Below are 23,255 nucleotides of genomic sequence, written 5' to 3'. Positions count from 1 at the left end.
TAAGTCAAAAAGGGGACATAATTTGGCCAAAATGCAGGTCAGAGTTATGGGACTTGATGCTATCAGCTAGTTTTATAACCTCGAAGACACATGTTAAGTTTCAATTCAATAACTGCATTAGTTTTGGAGATAGTAACTTGCATGTAAAACTTCAATCAGGATTTTCTAAGTCCAAAAAGGGGCATAATTTGCTCAAAATACATGTCAGTGTTATGGGACTTGACCCAGTGAGGTTGGTAATTGACCTAGAAAGAGAAAAAATAAGTTTCAAAGCTATATGCCTTTAAATGATAGCTGTACTTGCATGCAAAACTTTAACCAAGGTGTGACGTCGATGCCACTATTCTTTGAATAGTCGAGCTAAAAACCAAGGTGCACAACTTCACATACTGAATAACATTCCTGTAATATTTCATGACTAAAGCAATAGGTGCGACACTAACTTACCTCCTTTATGCATTTTTTTTTTTTTTTTTGCTAAGTCTAGGGTTGTAACTCTCTTCCCACTGAGTGATTTACATGCTGAATAACAGTCCTATGTCTGGTAACTCTAGGCAAAATCCTTTCTGAGCTGTGCACTTTCTGACAAAGAGAAATCAAAGTGCACAAAAACTTCAAAGCTCAGTTAACCAGCCTAGGTAGCTTCAAAGAAATCATTGACAACACTGAAGATGAAAAATAATTGTAATTGTGTAACACCCAATACTGTTTTAAATCCCATCATTACTAAAACAAACACGGCAAATGTGTTTTTCTCTTTATTTCCAGCACAATTACAAAGCAAAAGCTGATGACTATGACGTCTCCATAATGGATTCTTCTGTGTGTTTGCCTTTGTCTGCTGCCTGTCTGGAGCGAGCTTTGCGCTCGAGGATCTTCTTACGGTCCTTGTCCATTTTTAGTTTTACAATAACCACCTGCAAAAATAATAAAAACCTTAAAATGTACAGCAGGTTTGAATAAGTTTTAAAATTAAATGGCAGTTTTCTATTAAGTTAACGAGCCAAAAGTTGCAGTCTACAATCAAGACCAAAACCTAATAGAATGTAACAAATAGATTTCACACCTTAAGCAAAGCTGTAAGTATGACTAAGTATAACACTTGGGAGGCCAAATTCACAGGGATTTTCTAGGTTTAAAAGGAGCCCAATACCAAATTAATACAGAGTTACAAACCTCCCCCACCCAGGGACATTTTTCACAAAATATACTGCCACCCAATACGAAACCACTCAAGTTGGTAAGAAAGATGAAGGGTATACCCAGTGCGCGAGTTGAGTTGGTAAGGAAGGCGAGAGTATACCCTGTGTTCGTAGTTGAATTGTAAGAATGGTGGAAGATATAGCCTGCATGCATAACCGAGTTGGTAAGAAAGATGGTGTACCCTGCGTTTGTAGTTGAATAAGTAAGGAAGATGGAGGGTATACCCTACATGTGCATTTGAGTTGGTCAGAAAGATGAAGGATTATACTATATGAGTTGGTAAAGAAGATGACAGGAAAACACTCTGTGCTGCCATGTTTGTAGTTGAGTTGGTAAGAAAGATGGAGGATAAACCATTCATCTATCCAGCTTCTAAACATTTACTATTTCCCTTCAATATGAAGTCAGCACTATACAGAACCAACTTTGAGTAACAGGGAATGAATGCATTCTGAACAACATAGGTTACTTTTTCTTTCACTTAGTAGAGATGGTACCTAAAAATTCAAATTTGTCTTTACAGTTTTCTTTTTTTGGTGTGAAATGAGCTTCCCCAAATATAGTCTATATCAACAGTTTCCACAGTAGGGTATAAGTACTTTCAACACTCTGAAAGAGCCTATACGGAACTTTCTTTTGTGTTTTAGTAATTTCAAAATCCAAGACTAGCCAAGAAAACTCATGAAAAAAATCCGAGTGAAAGAATGACATGCTCTTTATTATAAGCTTACCATAACCATACTAAGATTTTATAATGTAAACAAACCCTTCCAACATTTTACCATCAATATTTTCCACCCATGAATGCACTCAATTCAGATGATAATTGTTGATATAATTGTAAATGTGAGGCTCCTACAACAATCTTTTTTAAGTAGTGTAAACAGTCTAACCCTTACCCTGCTCAATTTCTATAATGAGCTTGTCCATCTTTAATTTGGACAGTACCATTAACTGTAACAAGAGGGCCATGAAGGCCCTGTATCGCTCACCTGACCTACTAACCTAAAGATCATCAAGATTAACATTCTGACCAAGTTTCATTAAGATATGGTCAAAAATGTGGCCTCTAAAATGTTAACTAGCTTTTCCTTTGATCTGACCTGGTGACCTAGTTTTTGACTCCACATGACCCAGATTCGAACTTGACCTATAGGTCATCAAGATTACCATTCTGAACAAGATTTCATTGAGGGTAACAACATTCTTTGGGCCAAAATTGTGATTTCTAGTGTTAACAAGCTTTTCCTTTGATTTGACCTGGTGAATAAGTTTCACTTTGTGTTCAGGTGAGCTAACAAGAGCTGTCCGTAAGACAGCGCACTCGACTTTTCTCAGTGCTTGACTCTGAATTAGAGCTTTGCCAATAAAAACTTTATAAAACTTTAACCAAAAAATCTAAGTTAAACAGGGACATAACTCTGTCAAAAAATTCTAAATTAACAAGAGAGCCATAATGGCCCTATATCGCTCACCTGTTATCATTGCACTTAAGGACAAGAAGCTATTTATAGTAACATAAAAGGGAAGTAATTAAAATTTTTTTTATTGCAAGTGAACAAAAGAAGGATCTGCCAAATAAAAACAATAGAACTGCAATGCAAGGCAAATGCAGAGTAATATACCCATTATAGGATCTGGCCGGTTCAAGAAAGGAACCAAGATCTTATGGTGACACAAGTTTTGTGAAAGTTTGATTAAATTCAAATCATAAATGAAGCTACTGTTGTGCAGACAAGGTCAAAATAGCTAATTCTGGCCTTATCAGGGGCCACAACTCTGGAACCCGTAATGGAATCTGGCAAGTTCAAGAAAGGAACCAATATCTTAAGGTGATACAAGTTGTGTGCAAATTTGGTTAAAATCAAATCATAAATGAAGCTGCTATTGTGTAGACAAGGTCAAAATAGCTAACTTTGGCCTTTTCAGGGGCCATAACTCTGGAACCCATTATGGGATCTGGCTGGTTCAAGAAAGCAATCGAGATCTTATGGTGACACAAGTTTTGTGCAAGTTTGATTAAATTCAAATCATAAATGAAGCTGTTATTGTGCAAACTAGGTCAAAATAGCTAATTCTGACCCTTTCAGGGGCCATCACTCCGGAACCCATAAAGGCATCTGGCAAGTTCAAGAAAGGAACCAAGATCTTATGGTGATACAAGTTTTGTGCAAGTTTGGTTAAAATTAAATCACAAATCAAGCTGCTATTGTGCAGACAAGGTCAAAATAGCTAATTCTGGCCCTTTCAGGGGCCATAACTCTGGAACCCATAATGGAATCTGGCCAGTTCAAGAAAGGAACCGAGATCTTTTGGTGATACACGTTGTGTGCAAGTTTGGTTAAAATAAAATCATAAATGAAACCACTATCGTGCAGACAAGAAATTGTTGCACGCACGCACGCACACAAATTTTGGCCCTTTAAGGGGCAATAACTCTAGAACCCATGATGGGATCTGGCCAGTTTTCGAAAGGAACCGAGATATCATGCCAATACAAGTTTTGTACAAGTTTGATTAAAATTGCTTGCAAAATGTGGTCTCTATTGTGTTCACAAGAAATTGTGGACAGACGGACGAAGGGCGATCAGAAAAGCTCACCCTGTCACTATGTGACAGGTGAGCTAAAAAGGGGCATAACTCTGTCAAATTTAAATCAGAGTTATGAGGTTTGTTTCTCCGGGTGTAGACTTTGATAGTAAATAACTGTTTAAAGTTTCAAGTCAATAGCTTTGATAGTACCAGAGATATTTCACTTTATCAAAAACTTTAACCAAAAATTCTAAGTCAACAAGAGGGCCATGATGGCCCTATATAGGGCCATGATGGCCCTATATCGCTCACCTGAGTAGAGTTGCTTGCTTGAACAAATTTCTTAGCTAAAGCTTTAAGATCTAGGCCTTCTGGTTTATTTTTAACAAATTTATGAAGATTTCCCTATGTACAATCAAGTAACCCCTGGGGCTAGGTCAATTTGACCCTGGGGGTCAAGATTTGAACAAATTTTGTAGAGGTCCACTAGGCAATGCTACATGTCAAATATCTAAGCTCTAGGCCTTCTGGTTTATTTTTAAAAAATTTGAAGATTTTTCTATGTACAATCAAGTAACCCCATGGGACGGGGTCAATTTGATCCCGGGGGTCATGATTTGAATTTTTTTTGTAGAAGTCTAATAGGCAATGCTACATATCAAATATCTAAGATTTTCCTATATAAAATTAAGTGACCCCTGGGGCGGGGGTCAATTTTGACCCCGGGGGTCATGATTTGAACAAATTTTGTAGAGGTCCACTAGGCAATGCTACATGTCAAATATCTAAGCTCTAGGCCTTCTGGTTTATTTTTAGAAACTTTTGAAGATTTTTCTATGTACAATCAAGTAACCCCATGGGACGGGGTCAATTTGACCCTGGGGGTCATGATTTGAACAAATTTTGTAGAGGTCCACTAGGCAATGCTACATGTCAAATATCTAAGCTCTAGGCATTCTGGTTTATTTTTAGAAAATTTTGAAGATTTTTATATGTACAATCAAGTAACCCCATGGGACGGGGTCAGTTTGACCCCGGGGGTCAAGATTTGAAATTTTTTTGTAGAAGTCTATTAGGCAATGCTACATGTCAAATATCTAAGATCTAGGCCTACTGGTTTATTTTTAGAAATTTTTTGAAGATTTTCCTATATAAAATCAAGTGACCCCTGGGGCGGGGTCAATACTGTCCCCGGGGGGTCATGATTTGAACAAAATTTAATGTTGTAGAGGTCCACTAGGCAATGCTACATGTCAAATATCTAAGCTCTAGGCCTTCTGGTTTATTTTTAGAAATTTTTTGAAGATTTTCCTATGTAAAATCAAGTGACCCCTGGGGCGGGGTCAATTTTGACCCCGGGGTCATGATTTGAACAATTTTAGTAGAGGTCCACTAGGCAATGCTACATGTCAAATAACTAAGCTCTAGGGCTTCTAGTTTCTGAGAAGAAGATTTTTTAAGGTTTTCCTATGTAAAATCAAGTAACCCCTGGGGCGGGGTCAATTTTGACCCCGCGGTCATGATTTGAATAAACTTGGTAGAGGTCCACTAGGCAATGCTTCACACCAAATATCTAAGCTCTACGACTTCTGGTTTTTGAGAAGAAGATTTTTAAAGTTTTTCTGCATGGAATTCAATTCTTTGAACAATTTTTAAAGAAGACCATCCAAGGAACATCCCTGTGAAGTTTCATCAAAATTGGCCTGTTGGTTTAGGAGGAGACGTTGTTTAAAGGAAAGTGTGGACGATGGACGGACGGACGGTGAGCAATCACAATACCTCACCCTGAGCACTTTGTGCTCAGGTGAGCTAAAAAGGGGCATAACTCCATCAAAATTCAAATCAGAGTATGGGGAATGTTTCTCCTGGTGTAGACTTTGATAGTAAATAACTATTTTAAGTTTCAAGTCAATAGCTTTGACAGTAACAGAGATATTTGACTTGATAAAACAAGAGGAACATGATGGTCCTGAATCGCTCACCTCTTCCCACATGACCCAGTTTTGAGTATGACGTCGTTTTTTCTATTATTTGACATAGTGACCTAGTTTTTCAGCTCATGTGACCCAGTTTTGAACTTGACCTAGATATTATCAAGATAAACATTCTGACCAATTTTCATGAAGATCCATTGAAAAATATGGTCTCTAGAGAGGTCACAAGGTTTTTCTATTATTTGACCTATTGACCTAGTTTTCGAAGGTACGTGACCCTGTTTTGACCTTTACCTAGATATCATCAAGGTGAACATTCTCACTAATTTTCATGAAGATCTCATGAAAAATATGGCCTCTAGAGAGGTCACAAGGTTTTTCTATTTTTATACCTACTGGCCTAGTTTTTGACCGCACGTGACCCAGTTTCGAAACTGACCTAGATATCATCAAGGTGAACATTCAGATCAATTTTCATGAAGATCCATTGAAAAATATGGCCTCTAGAGAGGTCAAAAGATTTTAATAATTTTAGACCTACTGACCTAGTTTTCGACCGCAGTTGACCCAGTTTCAAACTTGACCTAGATATCATCAAGATGAACATTCAGACCAACTTTCATACAGATCCCATGAAAAGTATGGCCTCTAGAGAGGTCACAAGGTTTTTTTATTATTTGACCTACTGACCTAGTTTTTTATGGCCAGTTTGTGACCCAGTTTTGAACTTGACCTAGATATCATCAAGATGAACATTCTGACCAATTTTTATGCAGATCCATTCACAAGTATGGCCTCTAGAGAGGTCACAAGGTTTTTCTATATTTAGACCTACTGACCTAGTTTTTGATCACACATGACCCTGTTTCGAACTTGACCTAGATACCATCAAGATGAACATTCAGACCAATTTTCATACAGATCCCATGAAAAATATGGCCTTTAGAGAGGTCACAAGGTTTTTCCATTATCTGACCTACTGACCTAGTTTTTGATGGCACGTGGCCCACTTTAGAGCTTGACCTAGATATCATCAAGACGAACATTCAGACCAACTTTCATACAGATCCCATGAAAAATATGGCCTCTAGAGAGGTCACAAGGTTCTTCAGTTATTTGACCTACTCAGTGTTCGAAATTCACGGTAGTCTGACAGCCCGTGGCTACCAAATTTCAGCTCGGGCTACCGATTTTCCGCAGGTACAAGCCCGACCAGGCTACCGAATTTTCCTAATTTGTTTGAAAAATCATGCTAATTAAACGAGTACTGCATCCAGACTGAGAAACGCTTATGGAATTATTGTTGGTTTTGCACTCTCACGTGCTGACAATCAAACACAACCGCAGCGCTTATTGGCTGAATACAATCACCTCTAGCGTAACGGATAATTTGATTAGCTTTGAAATTCATACTTCTTGCGAAAATCTCACAAGTAGCTGCAGTAGGCGGAGCTTAAATTATGCTATCAGCGTGTGTGTAAATGTGTATTCAGCACTCGTTATTACATCTTGCAAATTGTCAACAGTCAGAGTTGCAGTAATTGGCGAGTGCGGATCCTAAAAAATCGGGCGTAACAGTTTAGATTTTGTTTTGGCAAGGAGTGTCATGTCCGATGCTTTTGGACTCTGACGATGCTGATCTGGACTGGAGTATTTAGAGTTAAAATTTTTCAAAAACATGGCAAACATGTACTGTATGTCTTTTTTATTACTTCAAACATGCATAGAGATGTCTGTAAAACAAAATGTTATATGGTGCAAAAATTATATATTTTAAGGTATAAAGTTCGGGCTATTGAAATTGGTGTCGGGCTTGGAAAATTTCCAATCTTGTAGCCCGAACGGGCTAGTGGATTCAAATGTAAATTTCGTACACTGCCTACTGACCTAGTTTTTGATGGCACATGACCCACTTTCGAACTTGACCTAGATATCATCAAGGTGAACATTCTGACCAATTTTCATGAAGATCTCATGAAATATATGGCCTCTAGAGAGGTCACAAAGTTTTTCTATTTTTAGACCTACTGACCTAGTTTTTGACCGCACGTGACCCAGTTTCGACTTGATCTAGATATCATCAAGATGAACATTCAGAGCAACTTTCATACAGATCCAATGAAAAATATGGCCTTTAGAGAGGTCACAAGGTTTTTCTATTATTTGACCTACTGACCTAGTTTTTGATGGCACGTGATCCAGTTTCGAACTTGACCTAGATGTCATCAAGGTGAATGTTCTGACCAATTTTCATGAAGATCTTGTGAAATATATGGCCTTTAGAGAGGTCACAAGGTTTTTCTATTTTTAGACCTACTGACCTAGTTTTTGACGGCACGTGACCCAGTTTCGAACTTGACCTAGATATCATCAGGGTGAATGTTCTGACCAATTTTCACGAAGATTTTGTGAAATATATGGCCTCTAGAGAGGTCACAAGGTTTTTCTATTTTTAGACCTACTGACCTAGTTTTTGAAGGCATGTGACCCAGTTTCGAACTTGAACTAGATATCATCAAGGTGAACATTCTGACCAATTTTCATGAAGATCTTGTGAAATATATGGGTCTAGAGAGGTCACAAGGTTTTTCTATTTTTAGACCTACCGACCTAGTTTTTGATGGCACGTGACCCAGTTTCGAACTTGACCTAGATATCATCAAGATGAACATTCTGACCAACTTTCATAAAGATCCCATGAAAAATGTGACCTCTAGAGTGGTCACAAGCAAAAGTTTACGGACGGACGCACGGACGGACGACGGACACCGCGCGATCACAAAAGCTCACCTTGTCACTTTGTGACAGGTGAGCTAAAAAACTTTAACCAACGGCGACGCCAACACTGGGGCGAGTGCAATAGCTCTACTTTTGCTTTAAAAAGTCGAGCTAAAAAGGGGTGCATACAGAAAAGAAACTGACTGAATGGCGACCAGTGAAGATCATGATCAGACTGCATGGATGTGAAGGCTGATCATGATCTGCACTGGTCACAAAGGCAGAATCAATTGTGTCCAGCAGTTGTAAATTGATGTGAATATCTTAAGTTACCCATTTACATTGTTTACAACAATCTTATTTCAGTTTGTTTAAGGTAGTCGACCTGTAACGAAAATTGTCAAATTATGAATTCTCCATATGCATTTTTAGCTTTTTGTTTGTTTGTTTGTTAACAGAAAGCAATGATAACGTAAAGCTCTAGTTACTTCCAGAGTATGTCGAACTGCTTACAAACACATAATTACATGGAAATTGCAGTGCGTCATTACAGATCCACTATCTTAAAATTTAATGCTTCAAAATAAGTAAAGCACAAGAAAGGCTTGTTTGTCAATGTTTGGGTCGCTCGAAACCATGGATAACTCTAGCATTTTGCTCATCCCATTGCGACCTCGAGCGAGCGGTGTTTTACTGTATGTTGTTCCTAAATCTCATTGTATTTTACATTTGAATATATATTATATCAATTTTTGTATAAATTAAGTTATCATCATTGAGTACAAAATATAAATTTAGCTGATAAGCCAAAATTTAAATTCGAGGCAACGTTTCTTAAATGTCGTAAAATTTCTTGACAGGAGTTTATTCAATTATTATTTTATTTTGATGCACTACTAAACTTTCTAACAGGGCCTCAGCACAACATATAAAATAATTGCCAGTGTAAGCCATAAGAAAAGTGTATATGTTGTATTTCAAATATAAAGAGTTTTAACAAATGAAGGTCGTATTTTGTCTGCCTAATCAGTTATTGGGAAAAGGACACATTTAGTTTTACTTTCACTTTTGACCACTGTTTTTATGTGGGCTTCAGTTAATTTGTCAATTCTTAGATCTTCCTGAGTAGGTACTATCTCTATACTTGGGCTACAGCAAATTGACTTTGACAAAGATACAGACCATAATTATGCAAGCCTGCTACTGTATGTGTAGATGAACTGTTGATAAGGAAGATGGAGGATATACCCAATGTGTGTAGTTTAGTTGATAAGGAAGACAAGAGGGTATACCCTGCGTGTGTAGCTGAGTTGATAAGGAAGATGGAGGATATACCCAATGTGTGTAGTTGAGTTGGTAAGGAAGACAAGAGGGTATACCCTGCGTGTGTAGTTGAGTTAATAAGGAAGATGGAGGATATACCCAATGTGTGTAGTTGAGTTGGTGAGGAAGGCAAGAGGGTATACCCTGTGTGTGTAGTTTAGTTGATAAGGAAGATGGAGGATATACCCGATGTGTGTAGTTGAGCTGGCAAGGAAGACAAAAGGGTATACCCTGTGTGTGTAGTTGAGATGATAAAGAAGATGGAGGATATACCCAATGTGTGTAGTTGAGTTGGTACGGAAGACAAGAGGGTATACCATGCGTGTGTAGTTGATAAGGAGATATACCCTACTTATGTAGTCTAGTGGGTAATGAAGATGAGAGGCAATCACTGTACTGCCATGTTTGTAGTTGAGTTGGTAAGGAAGATGAAGGATATACCATTCATCTATCCAGCTTCTAAACATTTACTATTTCCCTTCAATATGAAGTCGGCACTATACAGAACCAACTTTGAGTAACAGGGAATTAATGCATTCTGAACAACATAGATTATTTTTCTTTCACTTGGGCTATAGCCTATTGACTTGAACAAAGATACAGAGCACATGCAAGACAGGAAAACAGCTCTGCTTCCATATGAGTAGATGAACTGGTAAGAAAGATGAAGAATGTACCCTACATATGCAGCTGAGTTGGTAAGGAAGACGGAAGATATATCCTACATGTGTAGTTGACTGGGTAAGGAAAAGGGAGGATATACCTTGCATGCGTAGTTGAGCTGGCAAGAAAGGAAGGAAGATGGAGGATATATACCCTGCATGTGAAGCCCAGTTGATACAGAAGATGAAAGATATACCCTACCTATGTCATGGTTCATACACATTCTTTCAGATAAAATTCCCTGACATTTCCCTGACTTTTCCCTGACATGAAAGCATTTTTCCCTGACTTTTTGGTTCGGTACGATACAAACCAAGTCACCTAGTATGACTTCTGTTATCTTAAAATGTGCACATTTAGTGGTTCAATTTTAAATGAAAAATAGAATGTTGGCCTCCACCACCCCTACAGCCAACCCTTACCTCCTTTTTTGACAAACATTTACATTGTTTAATATTTTGTTTGTTTATTCCAAATCAACTGGATATGGAGCTGGTGATTATACAAAACACATTGGCAAGCAAAATGACATGAATTATCATGCATTAAAAAGTAATCAAATACACTGTTTCAAACAAACAAATGTTTTTATGTTATGACCAATAGTTGCCTAACCAGATCAGAAAATTCCCTGACATTTTCCAAATTTCCCTGACATTTTGTAAAATTCCCTGACAATTCCGACCTTGAAAAAAAAATTTTCCCCCTGACTTTTCCCTGACGCGTATGAACCCTGTATGTAGTCGAGTTTGTAAGGAAGATGAGAATAAAACACTCTGTGCCACCATGTTTATAGGTCAGTTGGTAAGAAGATGGAGGATATATGTTGGCTTCAGTTAATTGGTCAATTCAGAATTGTTTCCCTTTGATCTTCTTGGGTAGGTACTATCTCTACACTTAAGCTACAGCATATTGACTTGAACAAAGATACAGACCACATCCAAGAGAGGAAAACAGCTCTGCTACCATATGAGTAGATGAACTGGTAAGGAAGATAGAGGATATACCCAGTGTCTAGTAGAGTTGACAAGGAAGACAAGAGGGTATACCCTGTGTGTGCAGTTAAGTTGATAAGGAAGATGGAAGAAATACCCTATATGTGCAGTTGAGTTGGTAAGGAAGACTGAAGATATATCCTACTTATGTAGTTGACTGGGTAAGGAAAGGGAGGATATACCTTGCATGCATAGTTAAGCTGATAAGAAGTCGGAAAATAAACTCTACTTATGTAGTTGATTTGGTCAGGAAAGGATATACCTTCAGGGTTCGAATTTAAGCTCGCATACTCGCGAAATGCGAGTGCAAATTTCAAACTGCAAGGTGAGATTTCAGACACCAGCATTTTTTTGCGAGTGAAAATTTTTGGCCGAATAATGTGCATTTCTAACGGTCGTCTCGATCTTACACTGTTCTTTCTTTCGGAGCACTATTTCATCTTTTGTCGTAAAAGGACATTTACACTCGATACATGTCCCGTGCGCATGTCTTTTCAACTACTGACAAGTACCTGCGCCAATTTTGATGACATTTACCACATCCGGTGGGTTTTTTGGTAATCTATTAAGTTACTATTTATATAGCGCAAATACGATTGGCTGGACTTGTCACGTGGATGTTTGTGTTAATGTTCTAATAATGTAACATGTCGCGGAAAATGCAAGTTGTTCTTCATTTAGCATGTTAAAAAAATACCACTTGCGAAAAAATGCAAGTAGAAAATCAGGCTAAATTCGAACCCTGACCTTGCATGTGTAGTTGAGCTGATAAGGAAGTCGGAAGATATACCCTACTTATGTAGTTTAGTTGGTAAGGAAGATGGAGGATATACCATTCATCTATCCAGCTTCTAAACATTTACTATTTCCCTTCAGTATGAAGTCAGCACTATACAGAACCAACTTTGAGTAACAGGGAATAAAAGCGTTCTTATTAACACAAGTTAAGGATTCAGCATATTGACCTAACAACAATACAGACCACATCCAAGACAAGAAAACACAGCTATTATATGTTTAGTTGACTTGGTAAGGAAGATGAAAAATATACCATACATGTGTAACCCAGTTGGTAAAGAAGATGGAGAATATACTATGCATGTGTGGCCCAGTTGGTAAGGAAGATATAGGGTATACCCTGCATGCATAGAGGAGATGGTTAAGGAAGATGAAAAATATACCATACATGTGTAACCCAGTTGGTAAGGAAGATGGGAGAATATACCATGCATGTGTAGCCCAGTTGGTACAGAAGATGGAGAATATACCATGCATGTGTAGCCCAGTTGGTAAAGAAGATGGGAGAATATACCCTGCATGCATAGAGGAGATGGTTAAGGAAGATACCATGCATGTGTAGCCCAGTTGGTAAAGAAGATGGGAGAATATACCATGCATGTGTAGCCCAGTTGGTAAAGAAGATGGAGAATATACCATGCATGTGTAGCCCAGTTGGTAAGGAAGATGGAGAATATACCATGCATGTGTAGCCCAGTTGGTAAGGAAGATGGAGAATATACCATGCATGTGTAGCCCAGTTGGTAAAGAAGATGGAGAATATACCATGCATGTGTAGCCCAGTTGGTAAGGAAGATGGAAGAACATACCATGCATGTGTAGCCCAGTTGGTACAGAAGATGGGAGAATATACCATGCATGTGTAGCCCAGTTGGTAAAGAAGATGGAAGAACATACCATGCATGTGTGGCCCAGCTGGTAAGGAAGATGGAGAATATACCATGCATGTGTAGCCCAGTTGGTACAGAAGATGGGAGAATATACCATGCATGCGTAGCCCAGTTGGTAAAGAAGATGGGAGAATATACCATGCATGTGTAGCCCAGTTGGTAAGGAAGATGGAGAATATACCATGCATGTGTAGCCCAGTTGGAAAAGAAGATGGAGAATATACCATGCATGTGTGGCCCAGTTGGTAAGGAAGATGGGAGAATATACCATGCATGTGTAGCCCAGTTGGTAAAGAAGATGGAGAATATACCATGCATGCGTAGCCCAGTTGGTAAGGAAGATGGAAGAACATACCATGCATGTGTAGCCCAGTTGGTACAGAAGCTGGAGAATATACCATGCATGTGTAGCCCAGTTGGTAAAGAAGATGGAGAATATACCATGCATGTGTGGCCCAGCTGGTAAGGAAGATGGAGAATATACCATGCATGTGTGGCCCAGTTGGTAAGGAAGATGGGAGAATATACCATGCATGTGTAGCCCAGTTGGTAAAGAAGATGGAGAATATACCATGCATGTGTAGCCCAGTTGGTAAAGAAGATGGAGAATATACCATGCATGTGTGGCCCAGCTGGTAAGGAAGATGGAGAATATACCATGCATGTGTAGCCCAGTTGGTAAAGAAAATGGAGAATATACCATGCATGTGTGGCCAAGTTGGTAAAGAAGATGGAGAGTATACCATGCATGTGCATGGTAAGGAAGACTGAAGATATATCCTACTCATGTAGTTGACTGGGTAAGGAAAGGGAGGGTATACCTTGCATGTGTAGTTAAGCTGATAAGGAAGTCGGAAGATATACCCTACTTCTGTAGTTGAGTTGGTAAGGAAAGGATATACCTTGCATGTGTAGTTGAGCTGACAAGGAAGTCGGAAGATATACCCTACTTATGTAGTTTAGTTGGTAAGGGAAGGGAGGATATAACTTGCATACATAGTTGAGTTGATAATATTTATTTATTTATTTGGGTTTTACGGCGCACCAACACAGTACAGGTTAAGTTGAGTTGACAAGGAAGTCGGAAGATATACCCTACTTACGTAGTGGAGTTGGTTAGGAAAGGATATACCTTGCATGTGTAGTTGAGCTGATAAGGAAGTCGGAAGATATACCCTACTTATGTAGTTTAGTTGGTAAGGAAGATGGAGGATATACCATTCATCTATCCAGCTTCTAAACATTTACTATTTCCCTTCAGTATGAAATCAGCACTATAAAGAACCAACTTTGAGTAACAGGGAATAAAAGCGTTCTTGTTAACACAAGTTAAGGATTCAGCATATTGACCTAACAACAATACAGACCACATCAAAGACAAGAAAACACAGCTATTATATGTGTAGTTGACTTGGTAAGGAAGATGAAAAATATACCATACATGTGTAACCCAGTTGGTAAAGAAGATGGAGAATATATACCATGCATGTGTGGCCCAGTTGGTAAGGAAGATATAGGGTATACCCTGCATGCATAGAGGAGATGGTTAAGGAAGATACCATGCATGTGTAGCCCAGTTGGTAAAGAAGATGGGAGAATATACCATGCATGTGTAGCCCAGTTGGTAAAGAAGATGGAGAATATACCATGCATGTGTAGCCCAGTTGGTAAGGAAGATGAAGAATATACCATGCATGCGTAGCCCAGTTGGTAAGGAAGATGGAGAATATACCATGCATGTGTAGCCCAGTTGGTAAAGAAGATGGAGAATATACCATGCATGTGTAGCCCAGTTGGTAAGGAAGATGAAGAATATACCATGCATGCGTAGCCCAGTTGGTAAGGAAGATGGAGAATATACCATGCATGTGTAGCCCAGTTGGTAAGGAAGATGGAAGAACATACCATACAAGTGTAGCCCAGTTGGTAAGGAAGATGGAGAATATACCATGCATGTGTAGCCCAGTTGGTAAAGAAGATGGAGAATATACCATGCATGTGCAGTTGAGTTGGTAAGGAAGACTGAAGATATATCCTACTTATGTAGTTGAGTTGGTAAGGAAGATGGAGGATATACCATGCATGTGCAGTTGAGTTGGTAAGGAAGACGGAAGATATACCCCACTTATGTAGTTGAGTTGGTAAGGAAAGGATATACCTTGCATGTGTAGTTGAGCTGATAAGGAAGTCGGAAGTTATACCCTACTTATGTAGTTTAGTTGGTAAGGGAAGGGAGGATATAACTTGCATACGTAGTTGAGTTGATAATATTTATTTATTTATTTGGGTTTTACGGCACACCAACACAGTACAGGTTAAGTTGAGTTGATAAGGAAGTCGAAAGATATACCCTACTTATGTAGTTGAGTTGGTAAGGAAAGGGAGGATATACCTTGCATGTGTAGTTGAGCTGATAAGGAAGTAAGGAAGTAGGAAGATATACCCTACTTATGTAGTTGAGTTGGTAAGGAAAGGATATACCTTGCATGTGTAGTTGAGCTGATAAGGAAGTCGGAAGATATACCCTACTTATGTAGTTTAGTTGGTAAGGAAGATGGAGGATATACCATTCATCTATCCAGCTTCTAAACATTTACTATTTCCCTTCAGTATGAAGTCATCACTATAAAGAACCAACTTTGAGTAACAGAGAATAAAAGCGTTCTTATCAACACAAGTTAAGGATTCAGCATATTGACCTAACAACAATACAGACCACATCAAAGACAAGAAAACACAGCTATTATATGCGTAGCTGACTTGGTAAGGAAGATGAAAAATATACCATACATGTTTAACCCAGTTGGTAAAGAAGATGGAGAATATACCATGCATGTGTAGCCCAGTTGGTAAAGAAGATACAGGGTATACCCTGCATGCGTAGAGGAGATGGTTAAGGAAGATGGAGAATATACCATGCATGTGTAGCCCAGTTGGTAAAGAAGATGGAGAATATACCATGCATGTGTAGCCCAGTTGGTAAAGAAGATGGAGAATATACCATGCATGTGTAGCCCAGTTGGTAAGGAAGATGGAGAATATACCATGCATGTGTAGCCCAGTTGGTACGGAAGATGGAGAATATACCATGCATGTGTGGCCCAGTTGGTAAGGAAGATATAGGATATACCCTGCATGCGTTGATTTTTAAGATTTCTACTATATACATAGAGGGAAAAGTGACCACGCCCTCTGGCAGCCACGTTTTTTGACGAAACGGTATAATTTCAACAGTCTTGGTAAAGGGTCACACATGCACCATTTGTGCAAAATTATTTTAAAATCAGGCAAGCAGTTTCACACAAGATTTTTTAAATTTCCACTATATACCATATAGGGAAAAGTAACCACGCCCCCTGGCCGCCATGTCTTTTGATGAATCCAAATAATTTGAACAATCTTGGTAGAGGGTTACACAAGGACCATTTTTGTTAAATTATTTTAAAATCGGGCTAGCAGTTTCACACAAGAAGATTTTTAAAATTTCCACTATATACATACAGTGAAACACCGCTCCCTCGAGCATCGATGACTCAAGCACCCCGGCTCGCTCGAGCAATTCATGTAGTCCCGGCCGATTTCCTTCTATTTTCTATGTGAAATTACCATGGCTTGGTCGAGCATCGATAACTCGATCGAACGAGCGTGACACCTGTCCCTGTGTATTAATTTACTCTTTGTTGCTTATGGCAAACTCGAGCAAAATTTTTCACACCTTCGGCAGTCAGAATGTATCGGTTATTTTAAAATTTTCTCACGCAGTGAGAATTGCATGGTCTATTCCCCGACTGTCTTAAATGTTTGTTTGTTGGTATATTTGATCTGATAATGAGATTAATTATTGATGAAAGTTGGAAGAAAAATTTTATTGATCCAAATTGTTATTAATTATTACATTTTTTGCGGGATCGAGAAGATAATTATGAGATGTTAATATTTTATTCAACAATTGTTTGCATGCAAATAAAGGAAATAATATAGCCTTTTCATAAAAATGAGACGATAATTATGAGATCTTAATTTGGAGAAAAAAAATGCGAATTCGATTACAGTATTTCAAATAAATAAAAGTCTTAGCTGTTTCTTCACATGTGCCATTTACGATCTATCATAAATAACGTTTGTAATATGATTTTTTTTGAAAATGTCACGAGTGTGTTATTATTACGTATCACCGTTTCCTCTGCAAATGGTCTCGGTGACAATTGGTAAAACAAACTTCAATTTTCTTCGTATGTTGGTCAATGTTTGGGTCGCTCGAAACCATGGATAACTCGAGCATTTTGCTCTTCCCCTTGCGACCTCGAGCGAGCGGTGTTTCACTGTATAGGGAAAAGTGACCATGCCTCCTGGCGGCCACGTTTTTTGACGTATCGGAATAGTCTGAACAATCTTGGTAGAGGGTGACATAAGGACCATTTGTGTGAAATTATTTAAAAATCGGACCATTGGATTAGATGGAGATGTTGTTTGAAGTTTTTTCTATTTTTAGATCTGGCAGCCCCTATGTGCAACCAAGCGGAACCGTTTGAACAACTTTGGTAGAGGACCACACAAGGAACAAGGAACATTGTGGCCAAGTTTCTTCAAAATCCATACAGTGATTTTGGAGGAGATGTCGTTTAAACACAATTGTTGACGACGGTTGGACGACTTGACGAACAGACGACGGACACAGCGAGATCACAATACCTCACCATGAGCACTTTGTGCTCAGGTGGGCTAAAAAGTTACCATATAAGTTATTTATCTATAATATATAATCTGTCAGTAACTCAGTTTCAAAACCTTCTTAGAAATATAACAACAATATAAAACAGGAGGGCCAAGACGGCCCTAGGTCGCTCACCTGAGTAACACACCATAACAGTGTAAACATATTCAGTGATTTTTTTTTACTTTTTTTGGCAACAGCCCATGCCTTTTCAATTGGGAATTTTAAGCACGATAAACTTCAAAATTGGGAAAAATTAACAAACCTTAATAAAGAAATCATTTTTAAAAAAATGTTTTATTTTAAGATAAATTTATTTCATTCAAATATGCAATGAGGTTGAACAGACAGGACAGACAGGTTATTTTCTGATGTCACAGGATCTGATGGCTCAGATAGCTTAGGGTCACCATGAGCTTCTGTTGATGTCTGAGGGTCATTTTGTGGGGACTCAGATTTCTTGGACAGATAACTCTGATTTTCTGACGTTTGATTTGAATTTAATTTCTCTTTAACTTTACCAAAAGATGTTCGAATGTCCGGAGTACCGATGGCGTGTTTAAGTTTTATTTTCTTATTATAATACAGTGAAACACCGCTCGCTCGAGGTCGCAAGGGGATGAAAAAAATGCTCGAGTTATCCATTGTTTCGATCGACCCAAACATTGACCAACATACGAAGAAATTTGAAGTGTCACCATTTGCAGAGGAAACGGTGATGCGTAATAATAACACACTCGTGACATTTTCAAAAAACGTATTAGAAACGTTATGTAAATGGCACGTGAAGAAACAACTAAGACTTTTTTTAATAAAGGTCCCTTAATTATCGTCTCAATTTTATGAAAAGGCTATATTTATTTTCTATCATTTGCATACAAACAACTGCTGATTAAAATATTAAGATCCCATAATTATCTTCTCGATCCCTCAGAAAAGATGTAATAAGTAATAACATACTTGCTTTAATCTAAAACAAACAGTAATTGATCAATGAAACTTTTCTTCAAGTTTTTAGCAATAATTAATCTCATTATCAGATCAAATATACCGACAAACAAACATTTAAGGTAGTCGGGAAATAGACCATGCAATTCTCATGGCATGCAAATTTTTTAATTAACCGATACATTCTGACTGCCGAAGGTGTGGAAATTTTTGAAACCTCTGCTCGAGTTTGCCAGAAGCAACAAAGAGTAAATTAATACACAGGGACAGGTGTCACGCTCGAGCGATCGAGTTATCAATGCTCGACCCAGCCATGGTAATTTCACATAGAAAATAGAAGGAAATCGGCCGGGATCACATGAATTGCTCGAGCGAGCGGTGTTTCACTGTATTTGGAATTATGCGACATTTTTCAATAATTTAGGTAAGTTTCTAACAATTTTTTTTCCGACTCATTTTGACGCACGAAAAAGCGTTTAGCGACCGTGATGAAAGTCATACTAAATGCCGTACTATGCCGTGACCCGTTTTATGTAAACAACGCGCTTCGAGTTGGCAACAAAATTCTACGAATAAACCATAATTAGAGTCGGAATTTTTATGATTATTTGCATCGTTTTAGTTCAACTTTCACATGAAATCAATCTAATTGGGAAAAATCATCTCGTTTTTGGGAATTTTTAAGCATTTTTTTTGGGGAATTTTGACCATTTTTGTCAGTTGGGAAGATGCCGAATTTCAGAGTCAAATCGGCGCAAAAAAAATCACTGATGTTTTACCTAGTTATTTCATGGAGACAAATATTCTGACCAATTTTCATTAAGATTGGACCAAAAAATGTGGCCTCTTGAGTGTAAACAAGCATTTTCTTTGATCTGACCTAGTGACCTAGTTTTTTACCCCACATGACTCAGATTCGAACTTGTCCAAAATTTCATGAAAACAAACATTCTGACAAAGTTTCTGGAAGATTGGAGCAAAGAAGTTGCCTCTAGTGTATACAAGCTTTTCCTTTGATTTGACCTAGTGACCTAGTTTTTGACCCCACATGACCGAGTTTCGAACTTGGCCTAGGAATCATCAAGATAAACATTCTGACCAAGTTTCATGAAGATAGGATCATAAATGTGGCCTCAAGAGTGTTAACAAGCTTTTCCTTTGATTTGACCATGTGACCTAGATTTTGACCCCATATGACCCAATTTCGACCTTGGCCTAGAAATCATCAAAATAAACATCTGACCAAGTTTCATGAAGATACGGTCATAAATGTGTTGTTTAGGTTGTTAACAAGCTTTTCCTTAGATTCAGGGGCAGTAACTCTAAAACCCATGATGGAATCTAGCTGGTTTTTGAAAGAAACCGAGATCTTATTGTTTGTGTGTGTGGTTAAAATAAAATACAAAATGTCACATCTATCATCTTTAAGGGGCCATAACTCTAGAACCCATGATGGGATCTGGCCAGTTTTCAAAAGGAACTGAGATATTATGCCAATACAAGTTGTGTGCAAGTTTGATTAAAGCTGACTGCAAAATGTGGTCTCTATCGTGTTCACAAGCCAAAAATCGCAAATTTTGGCCCTTTAAAAGGGCCATAACTCTGAAACCCATGAAGGAATTTGGCCAGTTTTCGAAAGGAACCGAGATATTATGCCAACACAAGTTGTGTGCAAGTTTTATTAAAATCAATTGCAAAATGTGGTCTCTTTATCGTGTTCACAAGCCAAAAATAGCAAATTTTGGCCCTTTAAGGGGCCATAACTCTGGAAACCACGATAGGATCTGACCAGTTTTTGAAAGGAACAGAAATATAATGCTAATACAAGTTGTGTGCAAGTTTTATTAAAATTGATTGCAAAATGTGGTCTCTATTGTGTTCACAAGCCAAAAACAACAAATTCTGGTCCTTAAAGAGGCCATAACTCTGGAACCCATGATGGGATGTGGCCAGTTTTCGAAAGAAACCGAGATATTATGCCATTACAAGTTGTGTGCAAGATTGTTCAAATTATTTTGATTCGTCAAAAAACATGGCCGCCAGAGGGCGTGGTCACTTTTCCCTATATGTATTAATGGAAACTTTAAAGATCTTTTTTGCGTGAAACTGCTGGCCCGTTTTTAAAATGATTTTGCACAAATGCTTTTTGTGTGACCCTCTACCAAGATTGTTTAAATTTTACCGATTCGTCAAAAACATGGCTGCATGGCTGCAAAATGTGGTCTCTATCGTGTTCACAAGAAATTGTGAACGGACGACGGACAAAATGCGATCACAAAAGCTTACTCTGTGACAGGTGAGCTAAAAAGGAAATGTGCAGTTACCTTTGATGGGTGGATGCCCACATTTACAGATGCACCATTAGCCTTCTCCCTCTGTATTCTCTCAATATATACAACAAACTTCTTTCTGTAACAAGACACAATTTTGCCCACCTGCTGACCTTTGTAATGTCCACGAACAACCTGTAACACAAGCACAGATGATATAAATACAGTTGAAGTTCACTTATTTACATCAACACCACTGCACAAATGTTAAACAGTGCATGCATGTTGCTGTATCATAAACCTAGACTTCTGAGCATTAAGTCTTAACAAAAGATAGGACAGAACTAGAATTGTCTGTAGGATACAGGGAGTGCCCTCACTGGTATATTTGTCACAAATAAGGGGCAATAATTCAAATGTTTGCAGTCTTAAGGGCCAGATGACCCAATATCAAACTCATCCAAGATTTTACTGAGGGTAACATTCTGACCAAGTTTTATTAAGATTATGCCAAAATTGTGACCTCTAGAGTGTTAACAGTCAAATTGTTGATGACGGACGGACAGACGGACGACGGACACAAGGCGATCAAAAAAGCTCACCTTGAGCACTTCGTGCTCAGGTGAGCTAAAAACTTTAACCAAAGTGGAGACGCGGAAGGATGCCGACACCTGGTTGAGCAGGATAGCTCTCCATATACCTCGTAGAGTCAAGCTAAAAATTAACAAGGCATTCTGAAAGACAGCTTAATCCCCTGCCACTGCTATGGATAGTGAAAGGGTAAACCTTTGATTTTAGCTGTGACCTTGACCTTGAACTGACATGGCTGACTCATGAATTCTGCACAACGTCTTGTGGTGATCATTTGACCAAAGTTTCATGAAAATCTTCAAGGGGTTTAGGAGATACAGAGCTGAAACCTTTGACCTTCAGTTGTGACCTTGACCTTGAGTTGACATGGCTGACTCATGAGTTCTTGATGAGGTGATCATTTGACCCAAGTTTGATGAAAATCCTTCAAGGGGTTAAGGAGATACAGAGTGGACACCAAATGGAAGGCTCAAACCTTCGACCCTTAGTTGTGACCTTGACCTTGAGCTGGCATGGTTGACTCATAATTTCTGCACATCGTTTTGATGAGGTAATCATTTGACCCAAGTTTTATAAAATTCCTTCAAGGGGTTTAGGAGATATAGAGCGGACACGAAATGGAAGGCTCAAACCTTTGACCTTCAGTTGTGACCTTGACTTTGAGCCGACATGGCTGACTCATAAGTTCTGCACATCGCCTTGATGAGGTGATCGTTTGACCCAAGTTTGATGAAAATCCTTCAAGGGGTTTAGGAGATATAGAGCGGACACAAAATGGAAGGCTCAAACCTTTGACCCCAAGTTGTGACCTTGACCTTGAGCTGACATGACTGACTCATGGGTTCTGCACATCGTCTTGATGAGGTGATCATTTGACCCAAGTTTTATAAAATTCCTTCAAGGGGTTTAAGAGATATAGAGCGGACACAAAATGGAAGGCTCAAACCTTTGACCTTGAATTGTGACCTTGACCTTGAGCCGGCATGGCTTACTCATGGGTTCTGCACATCGTCTTGATGAGGTGATCATTTGACCCAAGTTTTATAAAATTCCTTCAAGGGGTTTAGGAGATACAGAGCGGACACAAAATGGCAGGCTCAAACCTTTGACCTTCAGTTGTGACCTTGACCTTGAACCGACAAGGCTGACTCATGGGTTCTGCACATCGTCTTGATGAGGTGATCATTTGACCAAAGTTTCATGAAAATCCTTCAAGGAGTTTAGGAGATATGGACCGGACATGATTTTGTTACGGACGGACGCAGACCATTCCTATAATCCCTCCGCCACGGCGGGGGATTAATAAAAGATGCATAAATTTATAATTAACAGGGATCTAACTCTTTGTTTGTTTGTTTGTTTTGGGTTTAACGCCATTTTTCAACAGTATTTCAGTCATGTAACGGCGGGCAGTTAACCTAACCAGTGTTCCTGGATTCTGTACCAGTACAAACCTGTTCTCTGCAAGTAACTGCCAACTTCCCCACATGAATCAGAGGTGGAGGACTAATGATTTCAGACACAATGTCGTTTATCAAATAGTCACAGAGAACATATGCCCCGCCTGAGGATCAGACTCGCGACCCCGCGATCCGTACACCGACGCTCTACCTACTGAGCTAAGCGGACGGGTCTAACTCTTTGTAATTTGTCTTTTTGTTCATAAAATAAATCTC

General features: G+C 38.7%; 1 protein-coding gene across 2 annotated transcripts in view; it reads right to left on the bottom strand.

Moving 5' to 3' along the window:
* Nucleotides 1–745: 745 nt before the first annotated feature.
* The window catches only part of LOC123546986 (60S ribosomal protein L26-like), a 39,430-nt gene continuing 16,920 nt past the window's right edge, over nucleotides 746–23,255 (bottom strand). For both annotated transcript variants that reach the window (XM_045333698.2, XM_045333697.1), the window contains exons 3-4: nucleotides 21,043–21,183; nucleotides 746–917 (exon numbers count right to left, since the gene is read on the bottom strand). In XM_045333698.2, the coding sequence (XP_045189633.1) occupies nucleotides 795–917; nucleotides 21,043–21,183 (264 nt within the window). In that variant the 3' untranslated portion in view covers nucleotides 746–794. The remainder of the gene's footprint in view (nucleotides 918–21,042; nucleotides 21,184–23,255) is intronic.

The sequence above is a fragment of the Mercenaria mercenaria genome, chromosome 9 (genome assembly GCF_021730395.1).
Source record: "Mercenaria mercenaria strain notata chromosome 9, MADL_Memer_1, whole genome shotgun sequence".
In the NCBI taxonomy this organism is placed as follows: Eukaryota; Metazoa; Mollusca; class Bivalvia; order Venerida; family Veneridae; genus Mercenaria; species Mercenaria mercenaria.
The sequence above is the reverse complement of the archived record's forward strand: the minus strand, read 5'-3'. Positions and strand labels throughout refer to the sequence as shown.